At 38.8% G+C, this 21,139-nt stretch overlaps 1 protein-coding gene across 3 annotated transcripts in view; it reads right to left on the bottom strand.

Annotated features, from left to right (window-relative positions):
• Positions 1-21,139, bottom strand: part of LOC131066729 (ATP-dependent DNA helicase Q-like SIM) — a 287,762-nt gene that overhangs the window by 130,921 nt on the left and 135,702 nt on the right. For all 3 annotated transcript variants that reach the window (XR_009358846.1, XM_058001560.2, XM_058001562.2), the window contains one exon: positions 16,497-16,584. Coding sequence is in view for 2 of the 3 variants with exons in the window: in XM_058001560.2 (XP_057857543.2) it covers positions 16,497-16,584 (88 nt within the window). In the remaining variant the exon portion in view is untranslated. The remainder of the gene's footprint in view (positions 1-16,496; positions 16,585-21,139) is intronic.

Raw genomic sequence — 21,139 nt, 5'->3', positions numbered from 1 at the left:
GACTCCAAGGTTCTTTTAGTGGGGTCTCCACGTGTGGACAAGCTTTTTTAGTGGTATGATGTGATTTGCTGTTTCCTCCAAGGCGTCTTACGGATTCCGAAGACTCGAAGATTTTACTAATCTAAAAGGAACTTTCAAAAAAATGGCAAAAGGACCGGGTTTAAGGAAGTCTAATCTAGCCTAACCCTATGAACGACTTAGCATGAATGAGATTTGGCAAGACTCAACCAACTTCAATTTTGCCATAAGATAACAACTCAATTGAAATTAGTGCGATCTTCTAAGGTAATAATGATGTTCAATGCATCAAAGACCAAGGACACTACTGCGAAGGTACATATCCTAGATATGAAAATGCTTGAAGGTTAAGGACTCAAAATGTTTTCCAGTCGACCACGCAAGGCGTTCCTACAATCAGCAAGAAGCTAGTGGTTTGGATTGCGAATCCTACCAAATATCAAATCTCACACTTAGTCTTTCAAATTAACAAACTACTTTGATTGAGCGTGATTCAAGTACATCCAACAACCATGAAGATAACTTAACAAATTTGCAACAAAACACCATAACTTCAATATTTTATTGATTTCCAAGTCATCATATACAACAATTGCTTGAATTTCTCTCTTCAAGACTCAATCTTGCTACAAAATAAAAATTGCTTCTAATTCTAATCTCTCTATTACATCAACTATTATCTCTTACACTATTCACTATTACCAAATGAAATGAAAAATGGGGGTATAAATAGCATCCCCAGTTACAATGAAAGGTCCAGATTGAAAGTAAATCAACGGACAAGATCATGACACCTAAACCCTAATTAGGGTTTGTTACAAATGACCTCCTTTTTACTGAACAACATTAAATACATAGCCAAATATTAAATTTGGCACAAAAATCTAGGAGGTATCAACCAATGAGAAATAAGATGTCATGTCATCTGTAACAACCTTTCATCTAGAATCTTATTCCCTTTCCAATTCTCTTTCTTAGCATATGCAATGAATTTTGTCACGATTCCTTCGATTTCTGTGTTTGGAATCTCGGGAAGATTCTTGATACTCTCTTCTAAGTGGATAACCTGATCAAATGCATCTAGAAGAGCCGTGTCCCAAGTAGGTTCAAGTTCCTTTGTTCTATCAATCAGGAGCATGGTGGCATACATCTGATCATACTGCTCATCTGTAACATCTGCGTCCTTGCGAAAGATGATCTTGATTCTATCCTCAAATTCTTGTAAATCCACATCTGTCTCGACCTCGATCCTTCTGCCAAGAATGGTACGAAGTACCTCAAATACTCTGTCCTGGATCGGATTGATCACCTCCTCAACTTGACCACATCTAACACTGATGTCCTCGAAGAGAACACTCTTTATATGGAGTAAGGTTGACCACTGAAACAAACTGTGAGAATCACCTTCTAAGATCCTCTCCTGCGCTAAAATTCTTCTGGATGTGTGTCTTATAACTTTCAAGACAGGGATGACAACGTCCTTGGTATGGGCAAACGCAGCTACTGTTGCCATCAATCTGTGGATTATCTCAAGAACTTGGATAGCCTGATGGGTGATCTTCGACATCCTTGTAACAAACTCTATGGCCATTGTATGAGATCTATCCATCCAACTACATGTACGCTGGACCAGGTTCCTGAATCTTTCTGCTTCATTGATCGATTGAAGGGGCAATGCCTGCACTGGTGATTTAACTGGATCCTGACGTCCCAAAGGTTCATTGATGTGACTGAAATATGTCCTCCATGCACCGACCTCTTTCTCAAGCTTTCTATTCTTTTCCACTTCTTCTCTAAACTTGTCCTTCAATGCCTCAAATGTGTCGGTGGCATCATCTAAAGTCTGCTCTGCTGTGGATGGTCCTAACTCAATAGTCTGTATATGATAGTCTTCTGCTAGGATTTCACCCTCATATTTGTCTGCTGCTGGTGTAGCTATCTGCAGTTTTCTAGATCCAGTCTCATCTCGAATCATCTTGGACATCTTTGTAGCCTTCTTCTTCTCTGTTGTCATATGTGAACGTCCCACGAGGCTCTCTAAATCAATTGCACTGTCCTCGTCCTCAATTACGATCACCTTAGTTAATCTTTCCTTCAACCAATCTGGGATATTCGATCTTGTCTCTTGAACTTGAATTTCTTTATGTACTATTTCTTCTTGTCTGGGAGGAGATGTTACTTCGTTATCCTCTTCTAAATCATAGTCTTGGAGAGATCCATCGGATGAAACATGTTGTGCCTGTCCTTCCTCCTGTCTGTCATTCTGTACCATCGATTCCATGGACTCTTCCACTCGAACTGTTCTATCTTCTGGTCTGGAAGAAGTACCTGGTGTTTGATCTTTGTTGGCACCTTGCTTTTTCTTGGAAGACTCTTTCTTTTCTGATCTTTCCTTTCTCTTCGAACCTCTCGAATGGAGATTGCCCTCACTGGCACATCGAAGGTTACCTTCACCTGAATTCCTAGGATTAGGATTGCCTTCACTAACACTGGCTCCACCTTCGGCTGGTTTCTCTTCCAAAGTAAAAGACATAGCTATGCCTTGTTCTCTCAACTTCTGATGCTGAACGTCTACCCATCTACGAGTACAAGACAAGACTGGTGCCATCAAATCATCTAAATCCACGGCCTCGGGCTCATTCCAATTCAAACTAATTGTTTTACTTTCTCTATCATATGAAGATTGGATGTGCCTGCCGTTGTCCTGAGCTTGGTCGGCCACTCTGTAGATCTTACATTTCCTGATGAAATCCAAAGGCAATCTAGAATGTATCTTTCGTTTCACTTCGAGATCATCTAGGAGATTCATCATAAAATCTTCAATTTGGTACTCATGTCTAAATCTTCTACCGACCGTCTCCTCTAAATGTCCATGTGGATCAAAACTATTCCTCCAAGCAAAAGATGAAAAAGGATACAAGGCTAACTCCTTCTCTGCGTCATCCATGGCTAAGACATTAGGACATACCTCAACTGAATTACCCAAAATAATAGGTACCTGAACTCCATTCTGATGTCTGTGTCTGAATGCCTTCATATATGCTGCCAACTGCCTTGTTACTTCAAGTAACACAATTCTGTCTGTCGGGTACCTCGGCAACATGTATGGAGGTAAAGGACATCCATGCACTCTAATGTAAGTGAACTTGGGAAACTGAATGAACCAAGCACCGTACCTCTTGATGAACTCCTGGGCATCCTGAGATAATCTATTGTGAATCCCTCCTTGCAACGTCCTTGTGATGTTCATCGTGAAAGTATCATTGACTAATTTGTAGTTCTTCCCTGGTGGATGATGCAAGTAGGTATAGGATTCACAAGCTCTGACCTCGCCGGGTCCTCTTCCAATCACTCCTCTGTGAGGTAGTCCTGCGTACTCAACGCTCCTGATTAAGGCATAGATGACGTATGAACTCATGTGGAAGGACTTAGTAGCCCTGAGTCTTCTCAACTGTACGTCTAAGCAATGGCTAATTATCCTAGCCCAATGTATCGTACCCTTTCCTTGAACAATCACCTGGATGAAGTAAAACATCCATTTCTCAAAATAGAAGGCATGAGGTGCTCCTATAATTCTGTTGAGCATGGTAATCAAATCTCTGTACTCCTCTTGGAAATCAATCCTGTGTGGTGTGTTCGGTACTTTGCTCAGACGGGGACGACTCTTGAGTAGCCAGTTCTTGTTGATTATGCTTAGGCAAGCATCTGGATCATCATCGTACACTGATCTGGCTCCTTCAATGCTCTTGTATATCATGTCCCTGTGCTCTGGAAGATGGAAGGCTTCACTTATGGCTTCCTCTGAAAGGTACGCCAAAGTGTTTCCTTCGTTGGACACAATTGTCCTGGACTGTGGATTGTAATGACGGGCACACTCGATCATCAACTCGTGGCACTGAATAGCTGGAGGAAAACCGGCCGCCTTAATGATGCCACTCTCTATTATTCTCCGGGCGACAGGTGATGGCTTGCCGATGTAAGGGACCTCTCGGAACTTCTTCGTGCTAAAGTTCCCCAAGTTTGTATCTCCAATGTTGCTCCATTTAGACACGATCTTGGTCTCCACTTCTTCGGTCTTCTGATCTTCTTTCATGAGAGCCGAGCGACTGGTGGATGCTCCCGCCTTTGGGGTCGCCATACCTACACAACATTTCATTATAAGAAATAGATTTTGCAATAAATAACGGAAATAAGAGAGATAAATTTTAGGAAACCTCATGATAAGTCTCTAGAGTTATCATTTCCTAAAAACAATGATTGAGCCAAGAGATTCAAAAAATTCAAAATTTGAAATTTGAAATATGACGATGAATGAATAAAGCAATAACAATTAAATCGCCATACCTCGATAGAGAGCTAACTCTAGAATGCAAAAACAAAATTTGCCTAGGCAAAATTTGAGGTATAAGATAATCTTCAATATGATTTCCTCAAAATCGACTTCGCCACCCCTGGAGAGAACGTGATCTTCAATTATCGCCTTTGGCGTGGTCTTAGATGGATCTTCAAATTCGCACCACCCTTTTGATGTATAAAGCGCCACCTTTTGGATCGAATTCGCACCACCTTTGGTCTTCAACGCAATTCGCACTCAGCACTTCCCTTCGTCTTCCTCAATTCGCATGTAGAAAGGTAAAATAATGATGTAGAAATGATAGTTTTTACCCCCCTTTATATAGCGCTCACATCACACTTCACCCTCAAGGCCGACTTGATAAAATAAAGTAATTTCAAACGATTTTTAAATAAAATAACAAGGCCGACTTACATGCATGAGCGTTCTTATTCGACTTTTAATTATTTAATTCATTAATTAATTAAATGCCTTTTATTTTAATTAATAAATTTCGATTTTTTTTTTAAATCAAGGCAAAATAATTAATCAATGCAAAACGCCATATTAAATGCCAATTAAATAGGCCTTTAAATCTTATCGAATTTTGGCATTAAAATGAATTTAAAAAGGTTTATTTGGCGCCAAAAATTTGAAAATGAAGTGGACGTACCTCATCGCCCTGGTCCCTTGGAGAGGGACAGGAGCGATTCACCATTTTTGTCATGATTCTTGCGTTTTCAACGTTCAACTCCTTCATTTCCACGTTCTAAATCGATCATCTGGTTGGGTTCTTCGAATTAGATTGCCTTGCATGTGCGCATGAGTGTCTTTAGATGTATCATCGCCCTTGTCCCTTGGAGAGGGACAGGAGCGATCTCCATGTTTCCACGTTCATCTTGCATCTTTGATCTTCGAACTTCCATTGCTAGGCGAATAACATCATTGCTAGTCCATTCCGCGCACGTCCCACTTGCTTTTGCAAGGTACCTTTGATGCTATAAGGATCATCGCCCTTGTCCCTTGGAGAGGGACAGGAGCGATCCTAAGGTTTTTGCTTGAAATTCTCCATTTTGATACGATCCTTTCCTTGTATCATCTTCCAAATGCCATTTAAAACCTTGTGCGTCCTTGTCTTAACGTGATTTTCAAAGAATATCATGTGTTTTGCCTAACATCGCCCTTGTCCCTTGGAGAGGGACAGGAGCGATCCATGTCTTTTCTCCGTTTTGAGCTCAAGTTGGTAACATTTAACCTTGGTTCATTGTTTATTGCCTTCGAAATAACGTCCTTTACCTCGTCCATCCTCGCCTTGCCTTGACTTTGAAGGAGTATGAGTGTTTTTGATGAAATCGCTTTGGTCCTTGTCCAAAGGACAGGAGCGATATGGACTCCTTAGCTTGATTGATAATGTTTGGACGTTCAAAACTCTTGCATGTCACTTTAAAAAGATGTCTTGAACCTCGTGTGACCTTGAAAAAAACTTTGACTCAACGTAATTTTGCATGAATTGATCAATACCCTCAATATCGCTCTGGTCCCTGACTGAGGGACAGGAGCGAAGTTCAACATTGTGAGCTTGTTCTTGTTTTTATCAACTTGCAATTATCTTCAATGCGTGTAATGACGTCCATTCGATCCTCTTGGTAGCTTAACACTTGCTTGTCTTTTGAAATCGATGCCTTAATGGAAATATCGCTCTGGTCCCTTCCTGAGGGACAGGAGCGATCCTGGGTCTTAAAGTGCAAATCCTTCCAACGTGACGACCTTGATGCTTGCGTTCGATTGAAAATGCCCTGAAACGTCCCTCGCCACCTTGTCTTGACTTGTGTCGACCTTGAACTTTGGAGGAACGACCTTGAACTTGCGTAGGAAGTATCATCACCATTGTGTCGCCCTGGTCCCTTGGAGAGGGACAGGAGCGAACTTGCTCTTGTGGTCTTCATTTCACTTTGCCAGGTTCCAAGTTTATATTCAACGGACTCGTCCTTCTTCATTCTATTCGTTCATGCCTTGACATTGTTTGTAACTTTGCAAAAAAGGCAATTATATCAAAAATCGCTCTGGTCCCTTCCTGAGGGACAGGAGCGAACTAGGCATTTAACACTGTTATGGACGTCCCAAAAATCTTCAATTTATATTCAATGCGTTCATCTCATGTTTTCCCTTGTTTTTGAACGTAAACTTGCCTTGACCTTTGTCTGGATTTTGCATAATGAAGGAAATCGCTCTGGTCCCTGGGAGAGGGACGAGAGCTACAAGGTACCTCGCCCTGGTCCCTTGGAGAGGGACAGGAGCGATTTAGTCAATATAGGTCATTATCCTTCGTTTTTGCATCTCAAATTATATTCATTTGGCAAAGCATCTTCCTTCGGACCCTTTCAAATTGTTAAGTTTTCGAAATCTTGCAAGGACAAGGCGAAATTTGAATTGTAGCTCCGGTCCTTCACTGAGGGACAGGAGCGCTTTTCCTCCTGGAGGCATTTCTGTGCTCATGAAAATCTTCAATTTATATTCAATGGAAAGATCTCGCCGTTCTCCATCACTTCCAACTTGAAATTTGTCTGGACTCTGCAAGGACGATGAGATATTTGAAAATGAGCTCCCGTCCTTCACTGAGGGACAGGAGCGATTTTGCTCCTACAGGCCAAAATAACAAGATTTTTCACATTTTAACACTTCACGAGGCGAAAACAAATCAATTCCAATGCCCAGGATCAAAATTCAAAAAAGTCAAAATTTGGTCAAAATATTCAATTGGACAAAAATTCACATTGACGGTCAACACTTAGACAAATTTAAGCTCTGCATGAACATTCCAATTGAAAATTAGACCATTTTGGTGAAATCATTGCATTCAAAATTTGCATTCTAGAAAAGGAAGCTCAAAAGCTCTCAAAAACGACTGGATTTTGGCTTGAAAAGGCAGAATTTAAAACCCTAAGGCTTGGCCCTAAATCCAGACGACTAACTAACTAACAAAACCCTAAAAACGAAAGCGAAAACGAGCGAAAAACAAGCAAAAAGAGGGGGTCCCCATTTGCGATGGGGCGATGTGTGAAATGGTCACAACACTACCCCACCCGTAAACAAGCCAGCAGATCAAATAACATTGGCAGATTATAGCATTATGACTGTCCCCATCAGACGAGCTACAAAAGAGCAAGAAAAGGAGGAATTTAAGGACTCAGTGCAGAACATACTCAGACAGCTCGAGGAAATCACTGCCGAAAAGGATATGTATCGGGCCCGTGCTGAACAAGCCGAGGGATACATCGATAAGCTCCTACGGCCACTACACAACCCCTCTGAATCCCATATTCCCCCAATGGCATTAGCACAAAGGACCACAACTGAATTTGAAGGAATCCGGGATACCGCAAAGGCCGTTAAGGAATGGGTGCAGGACATCAAGAAAAAGGGAGAACAGATCCTCAAAGAAGTAAAGGAAATGGCTCTCCATCGAGAGCTAATTCTAGTCAGGCTGTTGGAAGTAAAGAGGGAATCCCTTCACATGCATGAAGTAGCGGCCTCTACCCTTCCCCTCCTAAGAGCTCTTTTCTGGACACATACACAAATTCCCACACTGCCTGACATCCTGGATCCCCATAGCATCAGTGTTCTCAAGGAATGGTACTGGACCGTCACCATGAAGAACGACGCCCAGAAAATTATTGACAAAGAAAATGACGCATGTGAGGCAATTCTGGGGAACATGCAAGAACTAGGCAAGACCATCCTCCGATCAATGGTTTCGGGGTGGATAAATGACCTGTCCGACAGTGTAATCCGGCCGGATTGGGAGGAAAGGTTGGGAGCAGATAAGGTTTCTTATTCCATTGAAGACTTGAGTTTTGCTGGTCAGTTCCATTCAGACATATTGTGCTTCAAGCGTAATCGCTCCAGCTGGAAGGACGGTTTAAGGCACGTGGACCAGTATCTCGAAGGCATGCAGTACAAAATTCGCCACCCTCCCATGCCACCTTTTAATCCCCTCTTCCAATTATGCATCAAGTTTCAGGAATATGTCCGCGAGGAACGAGCAGCAGGTCGCGATTTATGGCGAGAATACCTGCATGGCGAGGACCAGTTTCTGCAAAAGGAATGTGAAACCAGAATAGAGAAAATAGTTTCTCAAAAATGCCTTTTTCCCTCCAAGTCTTAAAAAGTGCACTTTTGTCCCAAAAAGGTGACAGTTGACTTTTGGTCAACATATTGTAAAGTTTTTTGTGCACCTCCCTTTTTTTGGATTATCTCAAAAGTTGTAATTATCCTTTGGTAGTTATTGCTCCCTTTTGGGGTAGTTGTAGATATTTATCCCCCTATTTATGAGTGTGGGTCCCTCTTTTTGTAAGGATGAATCTGGGCCACTTGTCTAGATTAGATCTTGGCCATTCATCCATTTTTGGAAACCTATTTAAGGGGACTGGTTTTCCCTCATAAAAGGAGGAAGTTCTTGAATTGTTGCGAAAGCTCTGAAGAAATTTTGCAGGAATTAATACAATGGATTAAAATTACCTTCAAGTTTCCTTGTGAGTGCATGGTCTCCTTCTTCATTTAAATTAGAAAGCTTTTAAATTATGTCTATTCATTTTGCACAGCAGTTCTTACCAAGCATCTGATAGAACCTTCACAGTCCATACCATTAGAGGATAGCTGATTGCTTTTTTCCTTTCTGCATGGTTAATCTGGGCTATTTTATGATTCAGTTCGATTATCAAATGTATACATATCATGAATGTAGAAGTTCTAATATTGTATTTGGTAATATGAAAATCTGGTTTCTCCTTTGAAGATTGCACTAAGTTTATGCAAACATTGTGTCTGAATGACTGATGATGCTTAATTTGGTTTCCTGGAGGTGTCTGTCTGCTTGGGTAAATCTGTTGTCCTAGTTAACATTTACAGTTCTCTTTCTCCCTACCCTTCCTTTCTTTCCTCCCAATTTTATCCCCTTTTTTGAAATCTGCAGTCCTGCTAAATCAGCTTCAAATTAACCAACATCACTTGAAAGAAAACCGTAAGAGGTCCCTGGGAATTCGTATATGGAATTGCCAATCAAACGTAAGCCCCCTTGTGTTTCCAGCAAAAACACATCAAGCCACTGAGAGATCCCGCAGTCAAGACCTGACAAAAGAAACCTTGAGATTATCCCCATTGATCAAAACGTAGAAAATAGCATTAGGGATTCCCTTATTTCAAGAGAGGGTAGGATACTAAGTGAGTTTATTCTATTCTGCATTGGCCGTATGGAATTTGCAGCGATGCGATTTCATCCACGTCAACAGTGTCATCATACTACAAAAGATCATATTTTGTGCCAACCCAAAGTGTAATGTCCCCTTCCTAATTTACCATAGAATTTGCCCTAAAATCACAAATGCAACAAATTAGGGTTAGGGTTACATCTTACCAAATAAATATCTCTTTAATAATGCAATATATATATATATATATAAGTGTGTGTGTGTGTGTATATATACATAGACATATATATATACATATATATATGTATATATATACACATACATATATATATGTCTATATATATATATAGACATGTGTGTGTGTGTGTGTGTATACATACGTACATATATACATATATGTCCACATACACACACACACACACATAAATATAAAACATTATGGTTAGGTGATATTGCAGATATCATTCGTGAATAAATCTATGGTTAGAGCAAGGAATTATATATTCATTATTACACAGCAAGTCTTATTTGTTTGAGAATCTCAGTTATAGAAGTGTTAGTGAACAGATTTGCTATTTTTCCAAATGATTAATCTTGAACCATGTTACCTTATTCTAAGAACAAGTGTTTCACTAAACAGTTGGGTAAGTATTGTTCAAATCACTTCCCTCTGAATTTTGCATTGGTACAGCTCCCTATTTCAGTTTTTCAAGGAATGTTCTAAACTATTTATTTTTGAATAGTAGCTTTTAACCCGAAAGCGTGTAAGGCTGCCTATTTCATTCTTGGATGAAAGGCTGAAATTTTTCCACATGTTTCAAAAAGACGAAAAGCTATTTTCCTAACTTTTCAATATATGAAGCAACAGTAACTGAAACAAAGTTCAATATACTTTTTTCACAGGTCTAATAAAGAATGAACAGATTTAAGAAAGCTTAATCTGTCCCCGAACATGAATCTTCTCTAAGAATAAACAAACATCCAAAGGAAAGAACATCAGAAGAATAATAAGTTTCTGTAATGGAAAGATCATTACTGTTATTTGATCAGATAAACATATGCAAAGACATGCATCTATTCAGATTCAAAACACACAAATTTTCCTTCTCCCAAGAACAATATGATCAAACCTTATATATATATATTCTTATGCAACAAAGGCACGAAAATACATCTACAGATCTTCTTCCATTCCAGGTTTAACAGTCTGATTCTTCCTTTGATAAAGCAGAAAATACACAAAAACGGAGCGAAAAACTCTCCAAAATTAGTCACCAAATCTCACCCCTATACCATCTACTTTTCCTTAATTTATAGTTTAAAACAGGGGAGGTCTACCTAAAAACTTGACCAACCCCCGTAAACAGTTATGAAACCAACAAGAAGTATTTTGGGACAGATGTCCCGAAGTCTATGCATAACCATGAGAAATTACAAAAATAAAGGAAACTGGTCCTAAATTAATGCATTATGCCATATTTCCATCATCATCATCCTCTCCGCTTTCGCGGGCATCGTGAGCAGTTGTAAGTTCTTGAACAATGGATTGGCTCGGAACTTTCATCGTGTTGAGCTTCGCCTTCGCCACCTCTTTATTCCACCTGTGTTGCACCATCTTCTCGGAATGTTTCGGCAATTGATCATTCCCAATGAAAGTCATAGACTCAATCCTAGCCACCCTGGTTATATCTTCCGGCGTGAAACTACCCTTGGCCCTGATCTTCTCCATGTTCATCCGGAAAGATCTGATTGCATCTTGTGTGCTCAACCCACGAATTCCCAACTGCCAATCATGGTCAAGATTAACCACCTTATTATCATTGACTATGCTACTTTGAAGATCCTGGAGTTCGTAAACAGAGGTCTTTGCATCGGTAATCACAGACTTGAAGGTAAGCACTCGCCACATTATGGTTTTCTTCAGCACAAAAAGCTGACATTCATCCGCCACCAGCTTGATTGAGTGTTCTGTCAAAAACCTGGTAACTCCAAATTCTTCTATTTTGGCAAACAGAGGCAAGATATTCTGCCATTTGTGCTCCTCCTTCTGCCACGGCACAAGCTGGTTTTAAACCTCAGAAATAAGACCCTGTATTTCATCACATAGTCTCCGGGAGTCAGTAATGTACTTCTCGCCATCCTTGATTATCCGCTCAATCCATTTCTCCACAACTTCAGCAATACTCTTGGCCCGTTGAACTTGGTTCATCAGCTTTTTGTTTTCCGGTGAAGTTGGGTCGAAGTTCTCAATAGCATGAGATATTGGAAGTGCCCCAAGGCAACCAATACTATCGAAAAGCTGAGCCAGAACATTTATATGTCGCTTTAATTCTCTCTTTTCTCGCCCATCCTTCTCCGACCTAGTAAGCATTTTCTTTGCCGACACTTGGAAAAAGTGGTTGTCTATGTCTCTGCTCATGTTTCCCAATTCCACCTTTGTGATCTCGAAATCATCAGGGCCAGCCTCCTTGTTTTCATCCTTAGGTTTATACGAGGCGATTTCAGCAACCCATTTTCCAGTTTCCTCATCATTGTTTCATTGTTCAGGCGAGCAGCAGTCTTGAACCTTTTCGGCTTTGGATTCTTCTCTGTGTATTTAACAACCATTTCCTGAATCGGAATAGTCACAAGAAGGAAACTCCTTTTCTTGTTCATTGAGGTGGTCAACCACTTAGGAGTTGCACTGGAATGAGTAGTTCCTTCGATCATCTTTGAAGGTGGCGTCATAGCCACAGTCACCGTTTGAGAATCCAGGGCACTAGCAACTTCGCCATCCAAATCTTCAATTTCAAATATCTGGGCATCGAGCACAGCATCCTTTACCCCTGTATCCTTTGTCTGATCCATCTTTCTTTGGGCGGTACTTCGTGACTGAGTATGCCGAGGAGTACGAAAATCCAAAGTTGAACTAGACCTGTGTCTAAGCTGTTGCAACTTGTTATCCTTACCTGCACGAACAGGAGCATTGTTAGAAAGACGCTTTGGTGAAGATAGAGGATCCTTATTACTTCTTGCAGAATGAGACTTAAAGCCTGACTCCATTGCTTTCTTATTGGCCACCCATGCCGCGGTCCTTTCTAGAACTCCTTTGGTCCTTAATTGTATATCATCATTTTCCTCCTCATCCCAGTTAATTGGAGGCATTTTAGTTTCTGCATGGGCCAAATACCCTGGTTCGAATAATTCAAGATAATCCTCTTCGAGCCCTTTAGTATCTAACTTTATGTGCAAAGAGACAACTTGTTTTAACACCAATCTCATGTTTTCCCTTTTAAAAATTTCAAGTTCATCTGTACAATCTTCCCAGAAATCTTCTAACTATGGCATGGGGAGATAAGGCATTAGACCAAGGCTTCGGGAAAATCCTTTTTTATCAAAACCTTTTCTTTCAGAATACAGAGAAAAATTAAAATTCTTGAGGTCTGCTCCTATACTCAGAGCGTCAAACATTGAACTGCAAGACAACACGCCCAATTGTATGGGAAAATGACCTTCCCATTTGTCCCTAGGCTGTGCCTTTTTTATTACAGAGGTTAGTTGCCTGCATACTTCTGCTAGAACGAAGCAATCTGAACAGAAGTGAGGAAGCTTGAAGGGTTCCTCTTCAAAACCTCCTACCCGTATGTAACAGAAGCATGGAAACTGGATATAAAAACTACCGAACCTCTTTATCAAAGTCTGTGCATCATCAGAAATCCTTTTAGCTTTCGCATTCTTCAATTCATGACACAAATCACCCAGGAAAACATTGTGCACCCTTCTGAAATCCTGTAAAGCTTTATCTTTTTGCAGCTTAGGATAAAACTCATATATGGGAACATCTTCCTCAGTGAGTTGTTTCGGTATACCAGCCAACTCTTTAACACAAGCCAAACAATACAAGAGATATGAGGACATAAAGAAGTTTTGTTTGAACTGCTTAGCCAAACTCAGTTGTTCTCTCATTGAATCGGCGATCAATTCAGCCCAATCCAAATATTGCTTTCCTTCTAAAACCAGCTGCACATAACAATAAATCTAATTGTCGAAGCTATAATCCTTAGTAGATCCTCTGGTTCGGTGCAACAAAAGCATCACGTCATGAATATGCGGCAACATGTGGTTCTTATTAGGATTCTTGGGTAACCTTGAACCACCTCTTTGAGGAACCTTCAACCAAAATTTCGCTACATTGTTTCGGTGCCCGACTCTATCTGCATTGAACTCAGTGATTGACTGAGCAGGAGAAAAGTTGGAGAACTGGTAATCAGGTATCTTGAAGACGGAGGAAATTACTTCACGATTAATGGCAAGAAGGGTTTCACCATTGTCTCTCCTAATGGTTTCGGACATTGGGTCGTATCTAGCAATACATTCTCGAATCAACTCTGGACAAGGAATGGTTGGGGGAAAGGCTGCGGCTTCTACGAGACCACTACTCAGTATCTCCAAACCAAAAGACTTGTCAATCCCCTTGAACACCCTTTCTTTCAACACCTCAAGGTTTTCCCCTTTTAGATCAGTGTCGCTAACTATGGGCTCTGTGGATGCCAGGCTAAAAACGTTCCCAAACAAATGCAGCGTGGACTTCATAATTTTAAACAATAAACCTAAATTGATTACATAGAAACCTTCTGTATGAGAGAAAATGCAAGCAAAACCACTGGAGAGAACAAGAAAAGACTCACCTTCACAGTTGAACAACCGGACGACGGCTAGCAGCAAGAAAGACTCCTATCCAAGAAAAACAAACAAAGATACAACAGCAAGGAACAAATGCGGAGTACTAACAATCCTTCATACCTTATTAGTGAAGGCAATGATACGAATATATTGAATGCAATAATTTCAAATTTCAGTCTGAGTGTGACAAGTTTGTGGATTAGACCTCGCACGCATGCATTGAATGCATGGCGGCGTTTTTGAAGTAACCGCCAGTTCCCGAAATGATTACTTACTTCGAAAAACCAAGGAATGACATCACTTAAGATATGGTTCTGCCTCTTCATATTTGGCAATGAATGCACTATCAAATCATTAAAACCCGCAGGGCCCACCAATATTGAACACATATGAACATCCTGAATAGACTTCATGAGTGTTCAAGTGGTTCAAGATGTACGCTACGCTCAAAGAGAATTTTGCCGAAACAAACAGTACCAAGCTGCTGACCACTTGGAGAAAACATTAGTATGAAAAGCCTTTCCCGAACACCTTGGAACCTATGGAACCTAAATGAACCTGTTGAACCTGGTTCAAAATGGTTCAACGTGTTCACAGAGTTCAACCAAGTATCTAAACTTGACTTTTATGACTAGAAAAAGGATTTACAAACGCACTAAGGACTTGAACCAAGGTATCACTAGAAGAATTAGGACTCCAACTGAAAAACTTAAAGGATGACACACTCTTATCATAAGGAATAAATGATGCAGTAACAAGAAGATATGGAGTAAGGAAGCAGGGTAGGCTGCCCTAAGATAGCTGTTCTCCCTCCATGTAGTCCTCCACCACACATCCATGGCATAAGACCCTTATGTTTATTAACAGTTCCTCAACGCAGGTGTTGGAAGAGAAATTGTAATAGGGTGCCCTTAGCCGTTCTCTCCCTTTCACAATGCAATAGGGTGCCCTAATAGCTGTGCTCTCCCTGTTTGCCACTATAGCAAGGTGCCCTATAGCTGTTCTCCCTAATTGCAGATTCATCCCTTCCTTACCCAACATGATGGATTAAATGCATAGATGTTTAGACCAGATAATTAAATTTGCATGCATTTGATACAATAATACATCATATATTCATGTCTACATATATGTATATGGATAAATACTGTATTCATCTCTGCCTACCAGAGTAATTTTATTGTACCAATTGGTCTGCTGTGACTTGGAGGAATTTTGCTGATGCTGGAGAGTCGGATCTACTTCCTGCAAATTCATGATCCCTGCTGTGTTTTGAAGTTATGTTTTCTGTCTTGGTCGATATTTATGTGTTTGATTACTATTTTTCTAAAGTTGTAATTTCCAATTGATTGATGATCCTCCTTCCAACATTCTGACCTCTCTTCATATACCCTTCTATTACTGAATGGTTGTGTCATTTGGGTTGGACTATTCCTAGAAAGGTAGCATCTCTTCCTCATACATTAATCACTGCCCTTCAATAGTTTGTTTGTCTTAAAAAATTATTATCTTACACAATCACACTTGCTACTTCAACGTTAACACACGGTAACTAATCCACACTCTCTCTTAACATGGTATCCATACTTAATCACTTGTTTGACCAAATGCTCTCGATATTTCTCTATTCTCTGTTAATTATATTCAAGTTATTACAGTGAAGGAAGATTAGATATGGATTCAATGCAGGGGACATGACACAAAGATGGTACCGAGAAATCAACAGCCAGTCTATCAAACTAGCAATAGATGGGCAACACATTAGGCCAATACTGAATAAGCTGCAACCATCTTTTTGGTTGTTTTGTGAATGGTGTTTATTAAATCTAAATCCTCTTTAGGCTTGGGTGAGTCTACATGCTTTCTTAATTCTATGACAATATATCTAGCCCTAGAAATAGTATTTTTACCTCAAACTTGATGACTTTTTCATTTTGGAAATGCAACATCACCAATAGATTTTTTGCAAAAACTTGATTTTTCCTTCCTTGATATAGTTCTAGAACAATATCCACGTCTTGATAAAAAATTTGTGATTATTGTTATTGTAAACAATAAATATACAATTACATTTTACCCAACATAGAAATATGTCATTTATGTGAATCATTAGTTGTTTGCATTTTGCTTAGAATAGTTTTTCACTATTGATTCACTATTCTGTTATTTCAATGGTTTGTGTTCATTTGAAGATAAAATCCAGCCTTGGGAAAGAATTCAACAAAAAAGATGTAACTGTATATTTGTATTTACAATATTACAAATATGGCAATCACCTGTAGTTCCACCAAAACCCTAAGTAATATCTCTGCTTCCTTGATGAGGTTCTCACATTTAGGTGGCCCTTTTATGCAAATATCACATCTACATATGAAACATGTGAAAACATGGTAAGAAATCATTTGTAATACAAGTCGATATTAAGGGTTAAAAAACAAAACATATAACATAAAAGTTCAAATAAGAAAATTTACAAGAACCATTAGACTTTAAGGAACACCAAAAAGCATTCTCAAAGCATATTACTTTCATACATGCTTCTTAATCTATAAATAAGAAATCTGAAATGGATCATGAAAATAAAATTCAGCTGATTAGTTGATCTTAATTCATAACGCTTAAAAAGAGCTTAAGACAAGATTTTAACATCATTCAAATAGAATTGGGAAATGCAGATATGCAAAATAGACGAATCTTAAGTAAACTAATAAGACTTGACAATGACTCAAACATTCTATGGTCACACCAATTGAAGAATCTTTTCATGATGACAGCATCAACTTTGCAAGAAACCATACAAATAGTTTTGGCTTGGTAGGAAACTATACAAACAATTTTGTCTTGTTATGAATCCAGATTCCATACCTCATAGAACAATGTTACCAAAATGAGTTTGGCTTGATATGAAAAATATTCTATACACGACAACATAGAAAAACCAAACATCCAAAAGGAAATTGAATCAGTTTTTCTATATCTTTGTGTGAGAATCATTGAATTGAGAATGTGTGTGTCATTTTCCTATCCCTTAGCATAAATTTAGCTCAGGGAGGTTGAAAAAAGGTATAGGAGTTCATTCGATCTTTCACAAGAGTGATGTAAGGGAGTTCTTGACATAGAAGATAATTGCAATGGCTGAAAGCAGCATTCAAGGATATTGAATAACCGAGGACTCCAAAACGAGGGAAGCTATAAGAACATTGTACAGACCCTAGCAAAAGCTACAATGCATATGAAGGCTCAAACGGATTGTAAAAAATTGCAAGATGATAACAATGGTTTCACTCCTCTAAACTTTCCCACATTGCATCTGTGCTTCTCTCTATTTCCATGTATTTGATTCATTTGCTTGCTTACTTTCATTCCGTGCAATTACCTCACATACTTGAGAAAGAATTTAATGTATATCAGGACATCAAATTTCTGTAATCCATAATATTGATTACTATTGTTTCTGTATTAGACTGTGTAGAATATTTTGCATCAACATTTCAAGTCACACTTTGTGATCTATCATCAAGATGATAGAGTGCTACAGGAGATAAAAATGGATTAGTTGCAGCCCAAGACAAAATAAAAAGAGGGGGGAGAGCAAGGTGGCACAAGATTGAGGTAAGGAAGATAGCTGAAGCGAGACCTGAAAATATATGGTAAAAATAAAAGCTTAATAAAGTTAATCAAAGAACTCTATGCAAATCTATTACACAAAGATAACCTATATAAATCAAAAAAATAATAAGCAAATATAACAAAATAGAGGGAGAAAATTAACTAGATACAAAGCCACAAAAAAGAATTGCATAGACCACCTAAAATGATTAAAAATTCTGCACATAAACTTGGAAGCTGGTAAAGCTTATATATACCTTTTTCTAACAATTATTTGTACATACATATATATCTACATATACACATATATTTAAATGTCTATATTTATATGTATATATTTTATGTATAAACAATACAAAAGCAAACAACCAAAAAATTAATAAGCAAGAAAGAAAAAAAACAAACGAAAATAAAGGAAGAAGAAGATGTAAACAAGAGAAACCTATTCCAAGCAACCACTATGGCTAACAAACACAAGAAGGAAAATGGACTGAGAAGACATGTTCGAATGAAGGGGGGGACAAGATTTAGAGAGCCCTCTAAGAAAGGAAAGAAAACAAAGTGAGGGAAGGAGCTTCAAAGAGCAAGGTAAAGAGAGGACCAAAATCGATAGGAGGTTCAATGGGAGGAAGGCAATGAGGGTGAGAAGCAAAGAAAATTTGGATAAGATTCAAACATGGGGGAGAGAGGGATCAAGTAATAGGGTGATGGCCATTTCTAAGGATGGATAATAAAGGTTGTTAGGAAAAACTAAGATTCAACCTTTCATTGCAATCGAGGTTAGAGGGATGATTGCTAATTTATATGGCTTCCTTGATCTTCATCTTGAAAAATTTGTCTCCTTTGAATAAGATTTGTGTGTTTTTTAATCAGACATGGTGTTTGGTGGAAGAGTAATGGTTGGCTAGAGCTGATTTGGAAAACCGTCTAAATTTTTATGTTGACACTAAACTCTTTGATTCTTATTTTGAACAAGCGACTTTTTTCAATTATATAAGAGATCCACATGAGCAAACAACCTTATAGACTCCCAATTCAAGAAAGATGTCCCTCGAGGTTTTTTGGGATGAGCTTAATTTCCTGATCTCGACAAGGTCTTCAAGGCACAACGAAGGCCTTTCGTAAGAAGGATATTGGAAATTTTGTGGTAGATACTTCCAATATAGAGGAGGGAAGCACAAGAAAGGACCAAAAGTTGGGAAGATTTGGGATGAGAGAAGAAGTGTGACTTGGCTTGGATAGGACTCTTAAAATTTGCTTACTTTTCTAACCATTTAGCCTGAAGACTTTACAAAGATGGGGCAATCCTTGGTCTAAGTTTTCTTCATCACAAATATGAAAAGCCCTCATGGCTAGGGTTTTAAGGATACCTACTTTTTTGGCAGAGTGGTGATGGGAAGAAGAATGGAGATAGAGGGCAATGTGGGTGGCTTTGTAAAGCAGACCAGATTAAGGACAACTTCCACCAGCAGAAAGTCATTTCCAAAATTGAAGTTTCAAGTTCCAGATTGGGAAGGGTTTTGAGAAGTGTAATGTGTGAAGGATTGCTTCATTGTCATAATTCTTGATTCAATTTGGTTTTCTTTTTTCAGGTTTGATGAGAGGGATGAGGCATGGAATGATGGTGAATGTGTGGGAGAACTAGTTCATGTTCAAGGAAGGCACTCACATTTTAAAGGGATAAATGGTGAAAATTGAAGGAAGATTAAGCTATCCAAGGAACCGGATGGAGAAATTCGATACCACCACACTCAAAGCAAGGACAAAGAATCTCAAGAACATCAAATTGAGGCAAAGTTCACATTTCAACGTGGAAGATTGACATCAGGGCTCAACAACATGAAGAACTTTACAAGATGAAGAAAGTACAATTACAACAAGGGCAGCACAAGTGAATGAATCAAATTTCAACGATGCAAAATGAAAGAACTAAGATTGCAAATGGGAGAAGTTATCACCATCTTGAATTTCCTCTTAAAATCCAAGAATCACTGCTAGTACAACAAGGAAGCAATCCAAGGCAACAACTTGTTCTACATTTCAAGGAGACATAAAGATGATCAGTATATTTTTAAGAAAGGAGAAATTAAAACATGAAGTTAAGAACTACATCAATGCAAAGATAAGTTCAGAACATCACAACAACAAAGATTTCAAAGTTAGAGGATTGAGGCACAAATATAATCAAGAGATAGTTTCAGAAGTTTTAGTCAAAGTTAGAAAGTTTGCTTGATCACGCTAAGATGATACAATTTGGGAATATGTCCCATCACCTTCATCACATTGAGCAACTGAATAATGTTGAGTATCAAAAGATATTGCTCAACCACAAACAATTTGTGATGATTTACAAGGTGTAACCAAGGTGGCATCCAGTCATCATTCAACCTATCAGGAAGTGCCACATCAGCATGGCCAAGTGCATTGAACCCGATTCATCAACAATCACACATGTGAAGGGAACAAACTTAAATGTACCTAACCTCATTTCCTATTGGTGCACATTCAAGGAAGGATATGTGTCCAATTCATTGTAATTATTTCATTGGTCAAGAAAGAGTTAGTTGTAACTAACCCTAATTAGGGTTTTATTGTTAAATCTTGGCCATTGATTCTAAATCAATCTGAGCCTTCAAAATGTACTGACCCCTCTATATAAGGCTCAATGCTCTCATTTGTAAAAGTTAATAGTTGATCAGTAGTTAGAGAATAGAAGACAGTTAGTAGCAAATTAGCAATAGAATAGGAGGAAAGGAGATTGTTTCCAAGGCTTGTTGTAATAAACATACTTTCATTGAAGTTATGGTGGACTTTGTGTGCTATTTCAACTTGTTGCATGCTCTCTACTTCTCATAGTGTAAATGTTTGTTAGATGAATAAAATGTTAGCATGTTTTTCTCATTGATGTCAAACACAGAGAGTGCTTCACTATTCTGATAGATTTTGAAATATGGGAAAATATTCTTTGAAGTATTCATACTAGAAATCATAGCATTCATACCGGAAATCATTGTTAATAAAAAGAGTTAGTTCTCTCATATCCAACGTAGATGAACTCAGTATTCATTGTATTCATCGGGAGGTTATAAGCAAATGGTTTGAAATATTTCTTACGTACAATGACTGTCTTTACAGCTTGCGTGGGCTTCTTAATGGAGCAACTTCATTGTGCTTTCATTTATTGTTATAGGTTTTTTCTAAGAGGAGGAGAGTCGGAACTTTTTGTTTGCAAACACAGAGATCATATTGCCTTCAATATTCTTGTGATGAAACGTATACAGTGATTCTTTGTTGTAGACTATCATACAAG

Source organism: Cryptomeria japonica, chromosome 9 (genome assembly GCF_030272615.1).
Source record: "Cryptomeria japonica chromosome 9, Sugi_1.0, whole genome shotgun sequence".
NCBI lineage: Eukaryota > Viridiplantae > Streptophyta > Pinopsida > Cupressales > Cupressaceae > Cryptomeria > Cryptomeria japonica.
The sequence above is the reverse complement of the archived record's forward strand: the minus strand, read 5'-3'. Positions and strand labels throughout refer to the sequence as shown.